At 43.6% G+C, this 20,453-nt stretch overlaps 1 protein-coding gene across 1 annotated transcript in view; it reads right to left on the minus strand.

Moving 5' to 3' along the window:
* The window catches only part of adcy2b (adenylate cyclase 2b (brain)), a 905,909-nt gene that overhangs the window by 171,455 nt on the left and 714,001 nt on the right, over positions 1–20,453 (minus strand). Inside the window, exon 9 of the mRNA XM_078539078.1 lies at positions 8,783–8,941. Coding sequence (XP_078395204.1) covers positions 8,783–8,941 — 159 coding nt within the window. The remainder of the gene's footprint in view (positions 1–8,782; positions 8,942–20,453) is intronic.

Consider the following 20,453-nt stretch of genomic DNA (forward strand, 5'->3'; position numbering starts at 1 on the left):
CTTTAATTTTACACGCCAATCTCTTATGTGGGACTTTGTCGAAAGCCTTCTGAAAGTCCAAATAAACCACATCCACTGGCTCCCCCTCAGCAACTCTACTATTACATCCTCGAAAAATTTCAGTAGATTTATCAAGCATGATTTCCCTTCCATAAATCCATGCTGACTCTGTCCGATTCTGCCACTGTTTTCCACGTGCTCAGCTATTAAATCTTTTATAATAGACTCTAGAATTTTCCCCACTACCGACATCAGGCTGACTGGTCTATAATTCCCTGTTTTCTCTCTGGCTCCCTTTTTAAATAGTGGGGTTACATAGCTATCCTCCAATCTGTAGGAACTGTTCCAGAGCCTATAGAATCTCGGAAGATGACCACCAATGCATCCACTATTTCTAGGGCCACTTCCTTAAGTACTCTGAGATGTAGATTATCAGACCCCGGGTATTTATCTGCCTTCAATCCCATCAATTTCCCCAACACCATTTCCCTGCTAATACTGATTTCTTTCAGTTCCTCCCTCTCACTAAACTTAAAGGGTTTCTTTTTGCACGGGAGTGGTTTTTGCACTGGAGAATTATCAATGATAGTTGTTTGAATTCAGAGTTTGGTTAGATTGTTATAGATTTATTTTCTTTCCAATGATTATAAATAATTCCCATTGCTATTGAGGACTGTACATCCTGCATACTGGTTGAGTGGTTATAGAGGTTACATGGCGGCAATGGAGGTTGCACTCATGGCATGGTGGATCAGAGGGGCGTGAAGATGGGTGGAGGGTAGAGGGGTGAGGAGGCATATTGGTGGAATAGGTGATACAAGGGGGAATAGGGTTGCATGGGCATTCTGAGGGGGCTTATGGTGGCATAGGTTGGGTGGAGGATAAGAGGGCATGGAGGTGGAATGGGCGATCTGAGATGGCATGGGGTATAATGGGTGATCTGAGGGGGAAGGGGGTGGCATGGGATGTGATGTTAGGAGCTGAACTGCTGTTTTGGAGAACCGAGATGTGCTTTCCAACTGGCCCACCTCTGCCCCCCCCTGCCCTCCACCCCACCTCATGCACTCCAATACGGCTTGCAAAATGCACTATGAACCCGACTGCAGTGTGGAAAAAAAAAAATAGGCAAAGCCACACATGGCTCGGATGTGCATTTTGGAAGCCGCAATAGTATGCATGTCGAGCTTTCCCAAGCTCATATGAAAATCTGGGCTCAGATGTTCACTGGCCCAGGTACCCACGTAAGGAGATTAAATGGTAATGGAGATATTAAGCAAACAAAGATCAAGTTCTACAATTTAGAATTATTTACTGATGTTTGAAAGGAGGTCTTGGGATGCAGTGGTAACGTCCCTCCCTCTGAGCAACAAACTCAGGGTTCAAGTCCCATTTCAGGACTTGACAGTGAAGGAAGACATGTTCATAACATGGCTAAACAGGTTGAGTAACAACTTGTAAATCCTTCCAACATGCGCCAATCGCAGGCAGTGAAAGCAGGAGAGATTCCTGGTCAGCTATGTGAAAGAAATTGTAGCCTCTACTACCAATATCCATAGCTCCAGGCTATAACAAGCATGTAAAAGTGTATGTTGTCGCAGCAACTCGGACCCATTGGGGGCAGGTGGGCTCAGTTGGCTGGATGGCTGGTGTGGATTTGATTGGTACCAACAGCATGGGAACAATCCCCTTCCAGCTGGGCTGGGGTGGATTCGGCACCTGTCTCCTTGCCCCACCCGTGGGTGGAGATTGTGATGCTGTAGGTTGGGCCTGCCTTTGGACAGAGAACTGAAGAAGAAATAGAATGGTTGAAGGTTATAGATCCTGGCGAAAGAGAGAGAAAGAAAGAATGGGAAATCTTGTCAACTGTTCTGGTAAATGTTGATTGTCAACATATTGCATAGTTTAAGTTTTAAATGCAGATGTAACCTCTGAGCTTTATCTTTGTCCTGTGACTATCAATATGGTTCAGTTGATAGCACTCTCAGCAAAGTCAGAATGTTACAAGCCCAAGTTCTACTGCAAGGCTTGATTATATAATCTAGGATGGGACATCAGTGTAGTACTGAGGGAATGCTACAGATGAGATGTTAAACTAAGAACATGTCTACCATATCAGGTGGACATAAAAGATCCCATGGCACCATTCGAAAAAGAGCATGAAAGGCCTGTCACCCTGTGTCCCAGCCAACATTTATCCCTCAGCCAATACCCCCAAAACAAATTATAACATTGTTGTTTGTGAAGTCTAGCTATACAAATTGACTGCCACATTTGTCTGTAAAACAACAGTGACTACATTTCAAAAGAAGTTTATTAGCTTTGAAACACTTTGGAACTGTAAAAGTTATATGTTAGTTTTTTTCTTAAAAGTGCTACTGTCAGCCCATGTTATATCCTGTAAAGCTTGAGAAACATTGCACTTGTAAGTGAATATGTTACTGCATGTGGAACAGAAAAAGGCAATTTTGTTCCAATAGACCTAGTTCATCATTTTGCTATGACAGCTCTAACATTTTTGTCCAGGTTTTCATGAGTGGTTGAGACTCTACAGATCTTTAACAATGGTGGGAAGAACCAAGATTTGGAAGTCGAACCCCCATTTCTGACAGATCCCATTTTCACCAGTTGGAGAAAGGGGGTGGGATGTGACTCACACATGAGGGAAACTCAAACTCAGCAGGGCCATTTAAACTCCGTTTCAACCCGCCGTGTTGGAGTCACAACTTTTTAGTGTAGATGTAAATATTCATAAAGGGTGGATAAGGGCTGTAGAACTGTCAAACTGACAAGTTATTAAATCCACAGCCCTTTAAAATTAAAGAAAAAACAGTCTGCCTGTGTCAGTGAGAGTTGAAAAAATCTGTTCTAGCAATTAGAATAGCTGTTTGTTGACATTTTCCCAAGGGCTATCATAATGCCATTATTAATGCTTGGCTGCTTTCCACAACCTACAATTATCTCAGCTGGTAGTCCTTAGTTTACAGTTTGATTGACAGCTCCAAGGTGTTAGTGAAGGATTAGCTGTCTTTGATGTGGTGTTATCAGTACAAGTCTACTTTTAAAGAAATTAAGTACTTGAGGGTATTTAAAAGCTTTGAATGAGCTTTCATGAATGGGAGTTTTTAAAAAAATATAGTAAAGGCTGTAATAAATATTTAGATCTTTATTTTATTTAATCTCATCATGGCTCCTGATATTTGCCCATGGCAGATACTGGATGAGTTGGCATGGAGGGTGCAAGAGCAAAGGGTGGTGGCTGGGGGTCATGGGCTGGCATGAGTTGACATTATGTTGGCATGGGGGCTATAAGAGGACATGGGGGTGTGAGGGGCGCATGGGTTAGCTTGAGTTGAGATGAGGTCATGGAGGTGGCATAGGAAACGGATGGGAGTGCTGATAGGTTGTGAGGGTGAGGGATAGAAGACCTAAAATTTATGGAAACAAATGGGCTGAAGTCCCTGAGAACTGAGGTGGGCCTTTTAAATAGCCCATCTTGGCATTCGGCAGCCTCTGTGCTGCCTCCGATCTGCTTCCAGCAGTGTCAGGCACATCTCCCACCACCTTGGACTAAAAATCAGGTCTGAAGGGGCATTTTCTCTGGAGAAAGGTGCGGCGAGCCTGAATACTTCCTCGACATGCGCTACATGCCTTGGGAGTGAAATTCCAGCCCTTATTGCAGATTCCCAGCTATTTCTTCATATTCCCTAATACCCATGTCCCATAATTAAGTATCTCCCTTTTAACCATATCAATTGATTCAGCAGTCAATAGAGTGGAAGAAACCCTGAGGAAATTAAACCATTAAAATTTTCTTCTTAATTTCTTATAATTTCATTAAATTGAAAGCATTGGACATGGCAATTTGCCTTGCTTCATTAATTTACAGTAATAAACAATTAGTTTAATTCTAACAAGGAAAATTCAAATGGATAAACTAACCGAACTGAAAGGTTCCTTTGCTTCTCTACCTTTGTTAGTGTCTCTTGTATCATACTTTCCTTTCACATTGTGAAGCAACATAGTTATTTAAAGATTATGCAATGTCATCTATCTTTTACTGAAAAGAAATAAATTAATCTGTTTTAATGGACCACCTCCTGCTTTACCAGTTTCTTTTTCTTGATGCGTGTATAAAAATCTTTGCTATTACCCATGATTGATTTTCCCCTTGATATTTTGTTTCCCATGGCCTTTCATTTTGTAATATGTTTAAAATGAGTAATTTGAATAAATACTTATAGAATTGAACACAAAATCAAAATGTTTCCCTAATTGCTACGAGAAACAGACAAAAACATTGACAAGTCTAATCATGGATAAACAAAATTTCATCCATTACTAGCAACTAAATTATTTATGTTGTGCTATTACAAGAATCTTGTTTCAGAAGGTTGTAGGATTTTACCAGTTTTTTTTAAATTGCAGGATAGTTTGGTACAAACAATAGTGGAGGTACTTCATTACTCCATTTTTCTTGTAAAATGTAGCGAACATTAATGGTTCACAGGGATTTTGCCATATTCTCTGTGGGAGAATGGTACAACTTACTAAAAATCACAGGGACCACACTTGCGCTGGATCTCTGCTGTTCCCCATACTTTCCGGCCTCCTAATCCAGGACCCCCTGCTTTCCAGGCTGATTTGGGACATAGCACAATGCAGAATCCATTACACTGAGTCAACTGAAGCGTACTGGCTGCGAGATGGGCTATCCTGGGCAGGTCTTGGACAGACAATTGTTGAGTGAGGCTTTATTTAAAATATCTGGTTGAGCCCTCTTAAATTAGTGTCTGAGGAAGACTTAGCTATTCTCCACAGTGGACAGAAGCAGGATATTCCTACTGCATGGGCAAGGCAGGTACTGGAGATGTGCCCATAGAGGTGCAGCCAACTGCCCCGCAGAAATTAGATGCGTGTAGGGTACATGTCAAATTAAAAGTGCATTCAAAAGAAGAAAAGAAAATAGACAGCCAAAAAGAACCTTCAGCAAGCTCAAGGATAAATAATAGTTTATTTTCAAAATATATTTCATTGTTATAATTTATACACAAATTATATATCTCCATTACTATTTGTATCAAGCTAAGTTATGGCATTAAAAATGATAATACTTACAGCCTTTTAAAACAGATTTTATAATAGCATAAATAATTTAGTTGCTATTTATTAGTGGATTAATTCATTTTTATTCACTATTAAATTCATCAGCATCTGTGACCTACTTATTGTAACACCAGGGAAACCTTTTGGTGCTGTAATAAGTTCTGCTAAAAATATTTTATCTCAATTTTTAATATTATTGAATTAAAACTCATTAGTGTCATTTTAATAAAAATCTGGATTCCACGTTCTTTAACTTGCCAACTTGTTTCACCTATGGCAATATTTCTTTTGGGCAACTGATTCATTACCCTTAGAATATCGCAGACTAGGACTAATATATGAACTTCATATGAAATTTTAAATCTAATTCATACTGCAATTTAGCTCTTGGGCTGCAAATACGTTTCTTGAATAAAATACCATTAAAAACATCACGTGATTTCTAAATGTTCAATGAAGCATTTTTAGAGGAGTCCTATTGCAATGAGTTGGACAAGACATGAAAGTTTCATTAAAATGAAAACAAAACTTCATATACTCTTTAAGAACTCACTAAACATACAGATCTAGAAAGTTTAACATAGGGCAGGATCTTCCCCCCATTGCGGGGGGGTTGTACGGGAGCGGGCGCAAGATGGTGCATTCCCGGTCGGTGCCCCTGATCGGGGTCGCACCGCCATTTTATGTGGGCAGGCCAATTAAGGCCCGCCTAGCGTGACGTGTGCCAGGAACTGCTATGCACTCCCTGTGCAGGCGGGGTCCCCTGAGCCGGGAGTGTGCTCTTTCACGCATGCGCACAGATCTCCCTGAGGCAAAGTGCTGCCTCAGGGAGATCGGCTCAGGTTTCAAACAGTCAGCAAAGATGAGAAGAAAAATTCCTGACATGTCCTCTTATGTGACACTGTCACATGAGCTGGGACATGTCAATTTCTTTTATTTCAACATTTTATAAACATTTTAAATCCCTCATGAAACCTCATCCCGCCTGTGGATGAGGTTTCATGTTTTTTCAGAAGGCCGCCTGAGCTCCCGGTCTGCTCACCAACCTTAAGGTTGGACGGGCAGGTCCATTAATCAATTTAATTACTTTTTTAATGGCCTTAATAGGCCTTTGACAGTTTGGCGGGTGCGCAGCTGATTTGGCTCCGCTCCCACCGAACTGAGAATCTAAATGACACGGGGTGACGTCGGGAGGCACGCCCGACGTTACCCCGCGTCATTTTACGTGTCAGCGAGTGGACCCCGCTCTCTGCTCGCCGACCGGAAGATGTAGCCCATAAGCATAGTAGGGTTAAAAATCCTCGGAAGTAATATTGGACTTGAATGCACTGAGTTTCAACCTACTAAATATAAGTTTTTGTAGGCACTTCTAAAGAGCAGAGCCTCTACCTGCCCGTTACATGGCCAGTGAGTTGGAGGGAGCAGGATTTCATTTAACTGGGAGTCTCCATGATTTCAGTCCTGCAGACCCTGCCAGATCACTGCATCAAGAAGAAACGCTTTCTCCAGGATGTCAGTTTTGAGCTCGCCATGATGCTGAGTTCTTTTTCTGCTGCCTTTGCCTCCGCACATTTTTGGCTAGGAGACATCCCCATGCATAGCAGACCCTTTTTTCCTGTCTTCAAAATTCCTGTTCCACCTGGACCCCTCCCTCAGGTCTCTTATGTCTGCCTGATCTTTTAACTAAGGGCTTCCAGCGTAATGTCAACCGTAGCAATTTCTTCACTTGCTTCACTCAAACCTATTTCCCTCTGAGCTTGTTCTCTCAAACCCAACTTGGAGATTGTCATCAAAACTGCTGACAAGGGAAGCATTGTTCTGAGTTTAGAAATAGGAGGTTAGTCCAGATGAATGCGTGGCTGGAGAGATGGTGCAGGAGGGAGGGCTTTAGATTCCTGGGACATTGGGGCCGTTTCAGGGGGCAGTGGGACCTGGACAAGGTGGACGGATTGCACCTGAAATGGAACGGGACCAACATCCTTGTGGGGACGTTTGCTAGTGCTGTTGGGGAGGGTTTAAACTAACTTGGCAGGGGGTCGTGGGGTCCTGAGAGGAGGTTCAGCAAGGGTTAGGGTACAGCCAAAATTAGAAGAGAGAGCAAGTGAGTCTAGAAGGCTCAGAAATGATCGGCCAGCTAAGGCAAAATGGAGTTTGGCAAGGTTGGATGGCATTTATTTTAATGCAAGGAGTCTGACGAATAAGGCAGATGAGTTGAGGGCACAAATTAACACATGGAAGTATGATGTCATTGCTGTCACAGAGACATAGTTGAGAGAGGGGCAGGATTGGCAGCTCAATATTCCAGGATATAGGGTCTTCAGGCGAGACAGGGAAGGAGGTAAAAGGGGAGTGGGTATTGCAATATTGATCAAGGAATCAATTACAGTAGTAAGGAGGGATGACATCTTGGGGGGCTCCTCAAATGAAGCCGTATGGGTAGAACTGAAAAACAAAAAGGAGCAATCACGTTGCTGGGAGTGTACTATCGGCCCCCAAACAGTCAGAGAGAAATAGAAGAGCAGATGTGTAGGCAAATTTCAGAGAAGTGTAAAAATAATAGGGAAGTAATATTGGGGGATTTCAACTTCCCCAACATTAACTGGGTTAGTCATAGTGTGATAGGTTTAGAGGGAGTGGAATTCTTAAAATGCATCCAGGAGAGCCTTTTAAGCCAGTACGTAGAAGGTGCTACAAGAGAGGGGGCGGTCCTGGACTTAATTTTAGGGAATGAAGCCGGGCAAGTGGTATCAATGGGGGAGCATTTTGTAGAAAATGATCATAACTCCATTAGATTCAAGGTTGTTATGGAAAAGGACAAGGATGGGCCATACATCAGAGTTCTAAATTGGGGGAAGGTGGATTTTAATAAGATCAGATGTGATTTGGCCAAAGTGGACTGGGAGCAGCTACTTTTAGATAAATCTACATCAGAGCAGTGGGACTCATTCAAGAAGGAAATAGGGAGAGTACAGGGCCATCATATTCCAGTAAAGACAAAGGGCGGGACCAACAAATCCAGGGAACCCTGGGTGTCGAGGGATATTAAGAATTGGATAAAGAGAAAAAGGGAAGCTTATGGCAGATACCGAGGGCTTAAAACCTTCGTTATCAGTGTCCCATGCGGGACCTTATCAAAAGCCTTGTTGAAGTCCTAGTACACTACGTCAAATGCATTGTTCATCAACACACCTGGTCACCTTCTGTTAAATATTTATATGGTTCCAAATTTAATATAGTACAGTTTTTGATAAACCATTAATTAGATAATTGGGTACAATTGCAATAACGTGGTATTTAACAGGTAACGAAATAATGGGCAGGATTTTTAGGTCGGCATGCAGACGTGATCGGCGGGCCTGGAAGTGGCCGGGGAACGGATCTCCGTCCATGATCGACCCCCGACCGCGATTGTCATTGACATTGTAATATTGAAGGAGTAGCATGGAATAGCAAGTGACAGCAACAGATGATCAGAATGTACTGGGTCCAGCATTTTTGAAGCAATTGTTTCACTAGGAGGAAAATTAGCCAGGAGGGAACCCATGTGTGGGATATGAAACTTGCATAAGAAAACCTTGGTTGTTACTTTCCAACCTAAATGAGGATATAAATAGACATGAGAAAATATAGCTGGTACTTTCATATTTCAAACATATAAATTAGTGGTGCACTTGCTTACCCTGGAACACCTCCAGCTTCCATGTGATTTGCAAGAGTAACATCATGTGACCAGACATCATATTGCCATTTCTGTAATCCAATGACTCCGCAAAGAACATTCCCAGAATGTACTCCAACACGCATGTTTATGTCAACTCCTGTGGCATCCCTTACCTTCCTTAAAAATAAAAGATGAAGATAACTATGAACAACTTTTGTTCTAGAATGAGAACCACTTGCAAATTAAATCCCAGCTATCCATTACAGGATTCTAATGATCAAAGTTCTCTTCAGAGCTGTTAGGCAGACACTGCTGGATGGAAAATGGGTAGATGTGTTTTTACCCTCCCATGACCCCCAGCCCATTTATCTGTGGGCTGACTTGGCAAACCAGCCAGACGATATTGGGGGCTGCATTGTAATGCTCTGATTGCCATCTGCAGCTTGCCAGTGTTGCATAGTTGAAGCACAAGAATCAGCTACAAGTGATCTTGGGCCTCCATTTTCAAGACCAAATCCCAGATTTTCCCACTTTGCTCCAGTTTTTGTCTTGGTGCCAATTTCCCAGCCAACATGTTCCTGCACTAAATATAAACAATCTACATGAGTAGAGCCACTTTTACTTATTCATTCCACTAGTGTTTCCTGGAAATGGGCTCATCAAATAATTACTATTGAGATAGAATGACTTTCTGACTTTCATGTGCAAATTGCTTCTGAATGTCAATTGTTTTATAGGAAAGTAATGACCTGATAGAAACATCACACATCAACAGTTTGTAATGATTTTATGAAGTATTTATTCATATGTAAATCACATTATATCACCAGTAGTCACTTTTCAATTTCACACCAACCTCAAAAACTGAATTTCAACATGGCATTCTGTTTGATCTAACTTAACATGTTGTAGAGTTCTGAAGAAAAGAGGAACTTTCTCTCATTTGATAATCATCAGCTTTTTAGTCAGTTGTTCTGGAGAATCAAATGTTTAAAATGCTAATCAAAAGGAATGGTACAGCAAGTAATGGAGCCAGAACCTTCATTGTCAACATAATGTGAGACTACTAGTAAAGTAGCAAAAAGATCCGGAGACAGTCAGTTATAGGAGGTCAAGGCTGTACCTGTTATTATCACAAATAGCTTGCCATCACCACCTGCTTTCAGACTAAAGAACAAGCAATGAAAATTATTATGGATCTTTCATTCATCTTTTTCAACTCACATTTAACTGTGGAACTACCTGTTCCCATTACAAAAGTTCAAAAAGGATGCGGTACAATTAGTACTCAACTTTAAAAACAAAACAAGGCATACTGAAATCATATTGTATCACATATCAAAATAAACTCTTTCATATTACACAATCAGTATAATATTTTTGTTTCGTAGAATCATTGACTGACACAGCACAGGAATCCTTTTGTCCTATCGTGCCTGTGAAAGAGAGCCTGCTGTTGGGCTCCTATGAGAAGAACTCCAACACCATATCTTCCAAAGTCTATCCTTATTGTTATTTTTAAAAATGGACTTTTTGCCGAACCAAAAAGATGGCTGCTACAAGTCACCTGACTACAAGGTTGGCCCTTTGTCTGAGAACCACCAACAGGAGTTTCAAGAACAAAATAATTTTTTTCTCAGCTCTGGAATATCACACCTCATTATACGAACCCCTCGTAATCACAAAAGACCAGGAGACTTGCACATCAGAACTTGCTATGCCTATACAGCTGCTAACAGACTCATATCACACCTGGGATGGACCAGGCCCAGTTCAGAAGGGATGTCATCTGTATCTGATAAGCTCACCTTGTTAGAGGAGTCAGTGGGTCTGCCTGGACAATGGCTTCCCAAACAACAGGTCCTCAACATAGATGGTAGCTCTTTCAGCCACTAATAACTGGGACGTTATCAGCCCTGAAATTAAAGCCAGTTCCAGATGTTGGATAAACATATCTTTTGAAGTCATTATAGAAAAGGAAGGTCACATGACTCAAGTGACCACTTTGAAATCCTCATATGCCTTTGAGAACTAAGAAGTAGTCAGTCTGCTGTTTTAGCATCCAATTAGTGAGCCACCAAGAAACAGGCATAACAACAGCCTGCTTATCAAGCCTGTCTCTGCTGGAAGATTTTGTACTATCGCCTACAGAACCGACTCACTCTCTGTGTACATACTTCATCTTGTGATATCAGCACCAACTGAAAAGCAAATACTATAGTCTTCAGCCAGTTGAACTTGAACACCTACATGAAAGAATTCCTAATTGGACTTTGGACTCTGGAACTCATGTGAACTAATATTCATCTCTGTGGTTCTTGTACTGTAAAACTCATTTCTATCCCCCCCCTTACTGTGTGTGAGTGGTAACATTTGGAGTGGAACATTGCAGACACTCCTCCGCTGGGTTTTGAATGTGAAAATAAACTAACTTTCTGTGTTAATCCTTACACAAGTTTGCTGCGGATTATTAATAAACTGGAAACTGAAGGATTGGGAAAACACACCACTGCATGTTAAAAAAAATTCAAAACACTTTCTGCTTATGGACAGGTGGTAAGAGGAAATAGGTACAGTTTGCCTGTCTCAGTCCTGTCCGTAACACTGCCCTTCCCCATAACCCTGTAAAATGTCCCTTTTCAAGTTTTTATCCAATTGTCTCTTGAAAGTAATTGAATCTGCTTCCTCCAAGCTTACAGGCAAACATTCCAGATCAGAACAATGCCCTGTGTATTTTTTTTTATCCGCATGTCACCTCTGGCTCTTTTGCCAATTATCTCATATCTGTATGCTTTGGTTGTTGACCTATCTGCCATTGGAAACAGTTTCTCTTGATTTACTCTTTCAAAAACCTGCATAACTTTGAATATCTCTATTAAGGTTTCTCTGCTCTACGGAAAATAACCCCGGCCTAGTCTCTCCACTTACCTGAAGTCCAGGATTCCTGGTACTATTTTACTAAATCTCTTCTGCACTCCTCTCTAAGGCTTTGCCATCCTTCCAAAAATGTGGTGCCTTGAATTGGACAAAATATTCGAGCTGTGACCTAACTAGTAATTTATAAAGATTTAGCATAATTTCTTTGCTGTTGTATTGTAAAGGAATTTTAATCCAAAATAATAAGTTGGAGGGACGGATGGTGGTTAAAGTCTTAAAAACAGAATCATGACCCAAAGTCACCCACTTCTGGCTTTAACTGTGGCTGAAAGGGGACAGGCAACCAACCCATGTGTTAAATATGGAGAGAAAATTGCACGTGACAGAGCCCTTTAATATCAAAAATAAAAATATCTGGAAAAACTCAGCAGGTCTGACAGCATCTGCAGAGAGGAACACAGATAACGTTTCAAGTCCGTATGACTCTTCAACAAAACTAAGGAAAAATAGAAAAGAGGTGAAATATAAGCTGGTTTAAGAGGGGGGGGTGGGACAAGTAGAGCTGGATAGAGGGTCAGTGATAGATGGAGATTGTCAAAAGATGTCATAGACAAAAGGACAAAGAGGTTTTGACGGCGGTGATATTAGCTAAGAAATGTGCTAATAGGTGACATTAAGGGTAGAAAGCAGGACGAGCAAGGTACAGGTAGCCCTAGTGGGGGTGGGGTGGGGGGAAGGGATTGAAATAGGCTAAAAGGTAGAGATAAAACAATGGATGGAAATACATTTAAAAATAATGGAAATAGGTGGGAAAAGAAAAATATATATAAATTATTGGGAAAAAAGGGGATCGGAAAGGGGGTGGGGATTGAGGAGAGAGTTCATGATCTAAAGTTGTTGAACTCAATATTCAGTCCGGAAGGCTGTAAAGTGCCTAGTCGGAAGATGAAGTACTGTTCCTCCAGTTTGCGTTGAGCTTCACTGGGCCCTCAACCGTTATTGGCCCATTTCCCGCACATCCGCCCTCACACCTTCCTCTCCCTCCCAGAACCATGATAGGGTCCCCCTTGTCCTCACTTATCACCCCACCAGCCTCCGCATTCAGAGGATCATCCTCCGCCATTTCCGCCAACTCTAGCATGATGCCACCAACAAACACATCTTCCCTTCACCCACCCCGGCGGCGTTCTGCAGGGATCATTCCCTCCGGGATACCCTGGTCCACTCCTCCATCTTCCCCTAGACCTCAACCCCCTCCCATGGCACCTTCCCATGCAACCGCAGAAGGTGCAACACCTGCCCCTTTACTTCCCTTCTCCTCACCGTCCAAGGGCACAAACACTCCTTTCAAGTGAAGCAGCATTTCACTTGCATTTCCCTCAATTTAGTCTACTGCATTCGCTGCTCCCAATGTGGTTTCCTCTACATTGGAGAGACCAAACGCAGACTGGGGTGACCGCTTTGCAGAACACCTTTGGTCTGTCCGCAAGCATGACCCAGACCTCCCTGTCGCTTGCCATTTCAACACTCCACCCTGTTCTCATGCCCACATGTCTGTCCTTGGCCTGCTGCAATGTTCCAGTGAAGCTCAACGCAAACTGGAGGAACAGCACCTCATCTTCCAACTAGGCACTTTACAGCCTTCTGGACTGAACATTGAGTTCAACAACTTTAGATCATGAACTCTCTCCTCCATCCCCACCTCCCTTTCTTCCAATAATTTATATATATTTTTCTTTTCCCACCTATTTCCATTATTTTAAAATGTATTTCCATCCATTGTTTTATCTCTACCTTTTAGCCTATTTCGATCCCTTCCCCCCACCCCACCCCCACTAGGGCTATCTGTACCTTGTTCGTCCTGCTTTCTACCCTTAATGTCACCTACTAGTACATTTCTTAGCTAATATCACCACCTTCAACACCTCTTTGTCCTTTTGTCTATGACATCTTTTGGCAATCTCCACCTATCACTAGCCCTCTATCCAGCTCTCCTTGTCCCACCCCCCCCTTAAACCAGCTTATATTTCACCTCTTTTCTATTTTTCCTTAGTTCTGTTGAAGAGTCATACAGACTCGAAACGTTAACTGTATTCCTCTCCGCAGATGCTGTCAGACCTGCTGAGTTTTTCCAGGTATTTTTATATTTGTTTTTGTTTTGGATTTCCAGCATCCGCAGTTTTTTGCTTTTACCCTTTAATATCAAGGTGGGTCTGCCGAGTTGGGAAATTTCCTGACTCGAGCTACCTGCCTCAGTAGCAAAAGTGCGGCCTAATGTCTCCGTTTATAAAGCCAAGGGTCAAGTAAGCTTTTTAAATAACCTTTGCGACTTGTTCTGCCACTTGAAAAGATATACACCCTTTCTTTGCTCCTGAAGCCCTTTTAAAATTGTACAATTTAATTTATATTGTCTCTGCTCATTACTCCTACCAAAGTGAATACTTCACACTTCTCTGCATTAAATTGCATCTGCCATATTTCTAATCATTGCACCAGTCTGCCTATGCCCTCTGGAAGTCTGTTATCATCCCTCCAGTTGTTTGCCATCTTTCTGAGTTCCATATCATCTGCAAACTTTGAAATTATGCCCTGTATAATAAAATTATTTTTTCTCTTAGGTAATTTGATATCCATGTTGCCACTGTTCCTTTATTTTTGTGGGCTTCAATTTTGCCAACAAGTCCATTATGCGGTATTTTATTAAAAACCTTTTGGAAGTTCATATGCACAACATCAACCACACTCTTCTCATCAACCCTCTCTGTTATTTTATCAAAGAACTCAATCAAGTCTGTCAAACACAATTTGACTTCACCAAATCCATGTTGGCTGTCATTTATTACCCATATTTTTCCCATGTGTCATTTAATTTTCTCAGGGATTACTGACTTTAAAAGTTTCTCCACCATTCACTTTAGGTTGACTGTCCTGTACTTCCCTGGTTTATTAATCTCCCTTTCTGTGAACAGGAGTGTAATATTTGCAATTCTCCAGTCCTCTGGCAGCTGCTCTCATATCTAAGGAGGGTTGGAAGATTGTGGTCAGGGCCACCACCATCTCCACCTTTGCATTCTTCAACAACCTAGGAGGCCATTCAAACAGAGGTTTCTGTCTCGAGCACAGCCAAATCTTTATTTATTGGCATCCAATTTCTCTACTAAGTCTTGATTCACTGAGACATTGGCCGCATCTTCTTCTCTAATGAAAACAAATACAAGGTACTCGTTAGTACCTCAGCTATGCCACTGCTCCCACAAGAAGATTTCCTTTTTGATCACTAATTGGCCTCACTCTTCATCTGACTACCCTTTTGTGATTGTACCTGTTTCATGGAAGGTTTCAGATTCAAACCTGGGAGTAATTGCTTGTGAGGCACATCATGAGCACCTGTAATGGGGGACACTGAAGTCTGTCTGGGAATCATGGGCCAGAAATTTGAGGTCAGCGGACAGGCATGGTGGGCAGACCCGGAAACGGCCGGTATTGCCACTCATGATCAGGCCCCGACCACGATTTCAAGCTGGCGGACCAATTAAGGCCCGCCTAGCATGAGATACAGCTCCGCACTGGCCAGGAAGGACCAAGTTGGGGCAGGGCCTGTCGGCCGTCGGGCCCAATGTTTAAAAGTGGCCCAAGCAGCCTCTGGGTGGCTGCCACGGAAGGACATCACCTGTACTTTCGCTATGGATTCAAGTGCGGCTGGAAACGGCGGGCGGGAGGGCAGGTCGGGTGGGCACTTGGACCCTCACTTTTCTGATGAGTGCCTCGCCGTCCTCCTGGAGGAGGTGGCTTTCAAGAGGGACACCCTTGTCCCCAGGGATGGGAGGAGGAGGCCACCGCACCTCACCAAGATGGCTTGGGAGGAAGTGGCAGCAATGGTGAGCAACCATGATGTGGCATGGCACACCTGGGCCAGATGCGCTTCATTAATCTTGGCTGTCTCTCTGTGGACCTCAGGGGTGCTAGAGTCTGAGTGCCAACTATCAATGGTGCCAGAGCTGGCCAAGGGGGTGAGATGGGGCTGCTTGGACTGAGTGCCTTGCAGCCCACTTGGATGTGCCCTGCCAAGTGCTCCTCAGCTAGGGTTGGCCAGGCTGCAATGATGCTGCAGGTACAGAGTGGACTAATCAATGCTCCTCTGTAGTTTCAGGACAAGGTAGCCCACAACAATATAGAAAGGTCACGGACTGGTGGAGGCCCTGCTAGCCTCCTAATCCTGCCCAGTTATGAGCAAGATGCCCTGGAGCTTGAGAGCCAGCATGCACACTGTGCAACGAAGATAAGAGTGCAGTGCACAGAGGTGACACTTACGGTTTGTGCAACCATTCTTCATCAACCAGCCTCAAACCTGGAGTCCTCATTGATCATTGGAAGACGAGGGCATCATGATGCAGATCTCCATGGTCTCACCTGGGTGCCTGGCATGCACAGTGACAGTGTCTTGACTTATACTAAGAACACGACTTAATTGCACAGGCACTAAGTGTTCTTTGTGTTCAAATGAAAGGGTCCTTTCAGACATCCTGGATGGAGGCGGCAGACTGTGGTTGAAGCTGATCTTTGGCAGCCTAGCTGAAGGAGCATTAGATCAAAGTGTTCCTGGTGTGCCTGCCTCCCTGCAGGTTACCGAGGTCTGGCTCTATGCCCTCAGTGTTCTCCTTACCGTGCTCAACTTCGGACTCACTACTGGGCTCATCATCTGTGCTTGAGCAGCTGCATCAAGATCCTATTCCTCCAGTGAGTCCCCCCTTGCTAGTGCCAGATTGTGGAAAGCGCAACATGCAACGACAATCAGTGACACCCACTCTGAGGGGTATTGTAGTGCTCCCCCTGAACGATAACGGAAAGGCATCAGAAGTGCATCTTGAAAAGGCCAATGGTCCTCTCTACCACCGCCCTTGTGGAGGCATGACTCATATTGTAATGCTTCTCTGTCTCTGTTCTTGGGTGGTGAAGAGGCATCATGAACCACCTCTTCAATGGATAGCCCTTGCACCCAGCAGCCATCTATTCAGCCGGGCTGGAGCATTGGAGAGCCTCGACACGTAGGATGTAAGCTTCACGGGAGGTGCCAGGGTACCTTGCACAGACTTGCAGGGTACAGATATTCACGTTCATGGAGTGGAATTCCTCCCTGTTGATGAAGGCACCCAGCTAACCCGCTGGTGCCTTGATGGCCACATGCACACCGTCACTTGCACCCTGGGCGCAGGAGAGCCCAGCAAACTCTGCAAAACCTCTGGCTCGCTAAGCCTGGCTGGCCTCATCCATGCAGTAAAGAATAAAGGTCAGGACCCGCCTGAACAGATATTCTGTCACCAGCTTGATGCAACTGTGAACAGCTGGTTGGGAGAATCCACACAGATCCTCCACTGAGCCCTGGAAAGAGCCGGAGGCATAGAAGTTGAGGGCCACTGTGACCTTCAGAGCCACTGGCATGGGGTGTTCACCCACATAGTCAGAGCTGATCCCAGGTCCAATCATCTGGCAAATGGAGGTCACTGTCTCCCTTGAGAGGCAGAGCCTCCTTCGGCATTGCACCTCAGACATATTGAGGTAGCTGCATTGCTGCCTGTAAACCCTGGCAGCAGGATAGTGGCACCTTCTGAGGTCCCTTCCGCCTTGGACTAGCTGCTGGCCCTGCGCCCCTTGTGCCTGCACCTCTTCTCCCATGAGTCCCTCCCCTGGAGGCTGCATTGGGACACCTGGCCTCCTCTCCCTTCTGCCCCTCTCTTCCTCCTCAGAGGAGGTGCCTCCAGCGGAGACCACAATCCCTATTACCAGAGTAAAGGAAGGCTGCCTGATACCTGAAAGGGTCCACATGGTCTGAATCCTCTGGGGGCCTTGGAGACAACAATAAGCCCTGAAAAGAAGTCTGGAAATGCTCAGAATGAAGCCATGAAGCTGCCAAGAACCAATAAGCATCCAGCAGCAAACTTTCTTCAAAACACCTCACTACTCACACTCGCAATGCTGCTGACCCTTTTTATCCCGCCTTTAGATGAGGTTTTTGAAATTGTTGGCTGGCTGCCTGCCCGTTTTGCCCATGCGACATGCACAAAATTGCACGGGCAACGAAAAATCGCCGTCAATTGGACTGTTAAGCGTCTTAAGTGGCCTGAAATTAATGGCGGGTGCGGCTCCGGCACCCGACGCTCACCCGACATCATCAGGTACAATTTTACGCCCGACCAGGTTGGGAACACGCACGCCAGTGGGACGTAAAATTCTGCCCATGAAGATTGTCTCGGGTGTGGGGCCTAGTCTTTGGATAGCCGACTGGAGAAGAGATCGTAAGTGGAGCCTGCTGAAGCATATTGCCTTATCAAACCTAGAGCTTACATTCATGCTGCCTACCATATGTGGGTGTGTGTGCTGGTGGTAGACAACCATGTGGTTGGAGTGTAGGAAGCATTTGCTGTATTCCTTGTGGTGAAAGGGCTTCTCGCCCATACAGATGCACCAAGGATCACACAGGGCACCTGACTTAGTGAAGCTCTTCCTGCAGTGGAAGGAAAGGCTCCTTGCCCGTGTAGCTGCATTGGTGGGCAGAGGAAAACCTTGCTGCACATGTCTGATCAGAAGGTCCACTCACTTCTGTGGCTGCACCCGTGCCAAAACAGCTTGTTGGCTTTTAATTAATGTTACTGTTTTAAAGTTGTATCTTGACCATGGCCTCTTCATCCTGAATTTATTACACCCAGATGGAAAAAATTCCAATAAAATTCGAAAGAAGTAACTCCACTAATTACAGTATGAAGTCTTTTACTTTACCAGCCAACGACACTGTAATTACAACAGTAAAATTACACTATAAAAACAGGATATTCACAAAGCTAACTACAGCTCCACTTTGTGCATTATACCATAGCATCGCTTACACATGATCTATACCTTCCTCAGCCATACTGTGGAATCACAGCAGCTCTGTGAGCTCTGAAATCTGCTTGTCTGTCTGACAATGATTGAATCAAATGACACATTGCAGAGGAAATTGAATGACTCCACAGCAGACAGGATCAAATTACACATTCCAGGAAAACTGTTGGTTGAGCCCTGTCTTTGAAGGGGATCAATCAGAAATCTGGTCCAATCTTTTTGTGTTGCAAATAGACACAGCCTTCAAACTTAAAGGCTCCAACATGATGTATTTTCTTTTTTCAAGCACTGTTTTATATTTCATCAGTGTTTTGACACAGGTCCAAAATTGTTGCAGTCCCAAGCTTCTTTTAGTATGGTGTCATGAAGAGATATTAATGTATAATGTTATTGGAAATTATTTTAAATTGGACTTGGAGTAGGGTCTGTGTCTGTGGGTGTGAGTGTGTGTGTGTTGATTGGATTATGGACGTGTCTGGGTGCTTTGGTGTATGGTAGTTTTCAGATGTTAAACAGTAAGGTAGAGGGTACATTTGCATTTTGTTGAATAAACCATTCAAAAACTAGGGGTGAAATCTTGCACCTAGCTAGGAGACACCAAGCAATATGTTTATAATACTAATCAAACTGGTATTACAGAAGGGGTTTTATTGTTAGAAGAGGTGGAGTTCAATGGGCCTGGTGATACAATGAGAATTTGCATTCAAGGGGAAGGCTAGGTATATACAGAAGAGTTTTGTGTGTATGGATCAGAGGCATGTGAGATCTAAGCCGCCTGTAAGCCTACAACTGTCTGCAAAGGAAACAAAGTGCAAGGGACTTCATTTTGAATTTGTAAGATAAAATGTGCTTTGCCTGGTGTCTGTTTAAGTTTATGGGTTATTGTTGCCTTGGGGAAGATTACCAATGAGTGATTAATTTGGGAAGTTGTTTAATCGTTATTATGGTAGTAATTTGTAGATGTGTATATGATTAATACCTTGTAAAATTAATAAATGTTTAATTTAATTATAAAAACCTCTGGAGGCTCGGTGGTTTCATTTCTGAATTCAGAGTTGCATCTCAAACATTCCAATTGAAAATGTAGGTTATGACAGTTGTAGGAGACAAAGGGTGATGACAGAAGGATGCTTTAGTGACTGGAATCCAGTGTCCAGTGGTGTACCACAGGGATCTGTGCTGGGTCCCCTATTATTTGTCATTTATATAAACAACATAGATGACTATGTGGGGGTAGGATTAGTAAATTTGCGGATGACACAAAGATTGGCCAGGTGGTTAACGGTGAGCTTGAGTGTCTTGGGCTACAGGAAATTATAGATGGGATGGTCAAATGGGCAGATAAGTGGCAGATGGAATTTAACCCTGAAAAGTGTGAAGTGATACACTTTGGAAGGAGTAATTATCAAGGAAGTATTCAATGAACGGCATGACACTAGGAAGTTCTGAGGAACAAAGGGACCTTGGCGTGTGTGTCCATAGATCTCTGAAGGCAGAGGGGCATGTTAATGAGGTGGTGAAAAAGGCATATGGGACACTTGCCTTTATCAATCGAGGCATAGATTACAAAAGTAGGGAGGTCATGTTGGAGTTGCATAGAACGTTGGTGGGGCCACAGCTGGAGTACTGTGTGCAGCTCTGGTCGCCACATTATAGGAAGGATGTGATTGCACTGGAGGGGGTGCAAAGGAGATTCACCAGGATGTTGCCTGGGATGAAACATTTAACTTATGAAGAGAGTTTGGATAGACTTGGGTTGTTTTCGTTGGAGCAGAGAAGACTGAGGGGCGACCTGATCGAGGTGTACAAGATTATGAGGGGCATGGACAGGGCGGATAGGAAGCAGCTGTTCCCCATAGTTGAAGGGTCAGTCACAAGGGGACATAAGTTCAAGGTGAGGGGCAGGAGTTTTAGGAGGGAAGTGAGGAAAAAC

Source organism: Cetorhinus maximus, chromosome 3 (assembly GCF_964194155.1).
Source record: "Cetorhinus maximus chromosome 3, sCetMax3.hap1.1, whole genome shotgun sequence".
NCBI classification, from domain to species: Eukaryota; Metazoa; Chordata; class Chondrichthyes; order Lamniformes; family Cetorhinidae; genus Cetorhinus; species Cetorhinus maximus.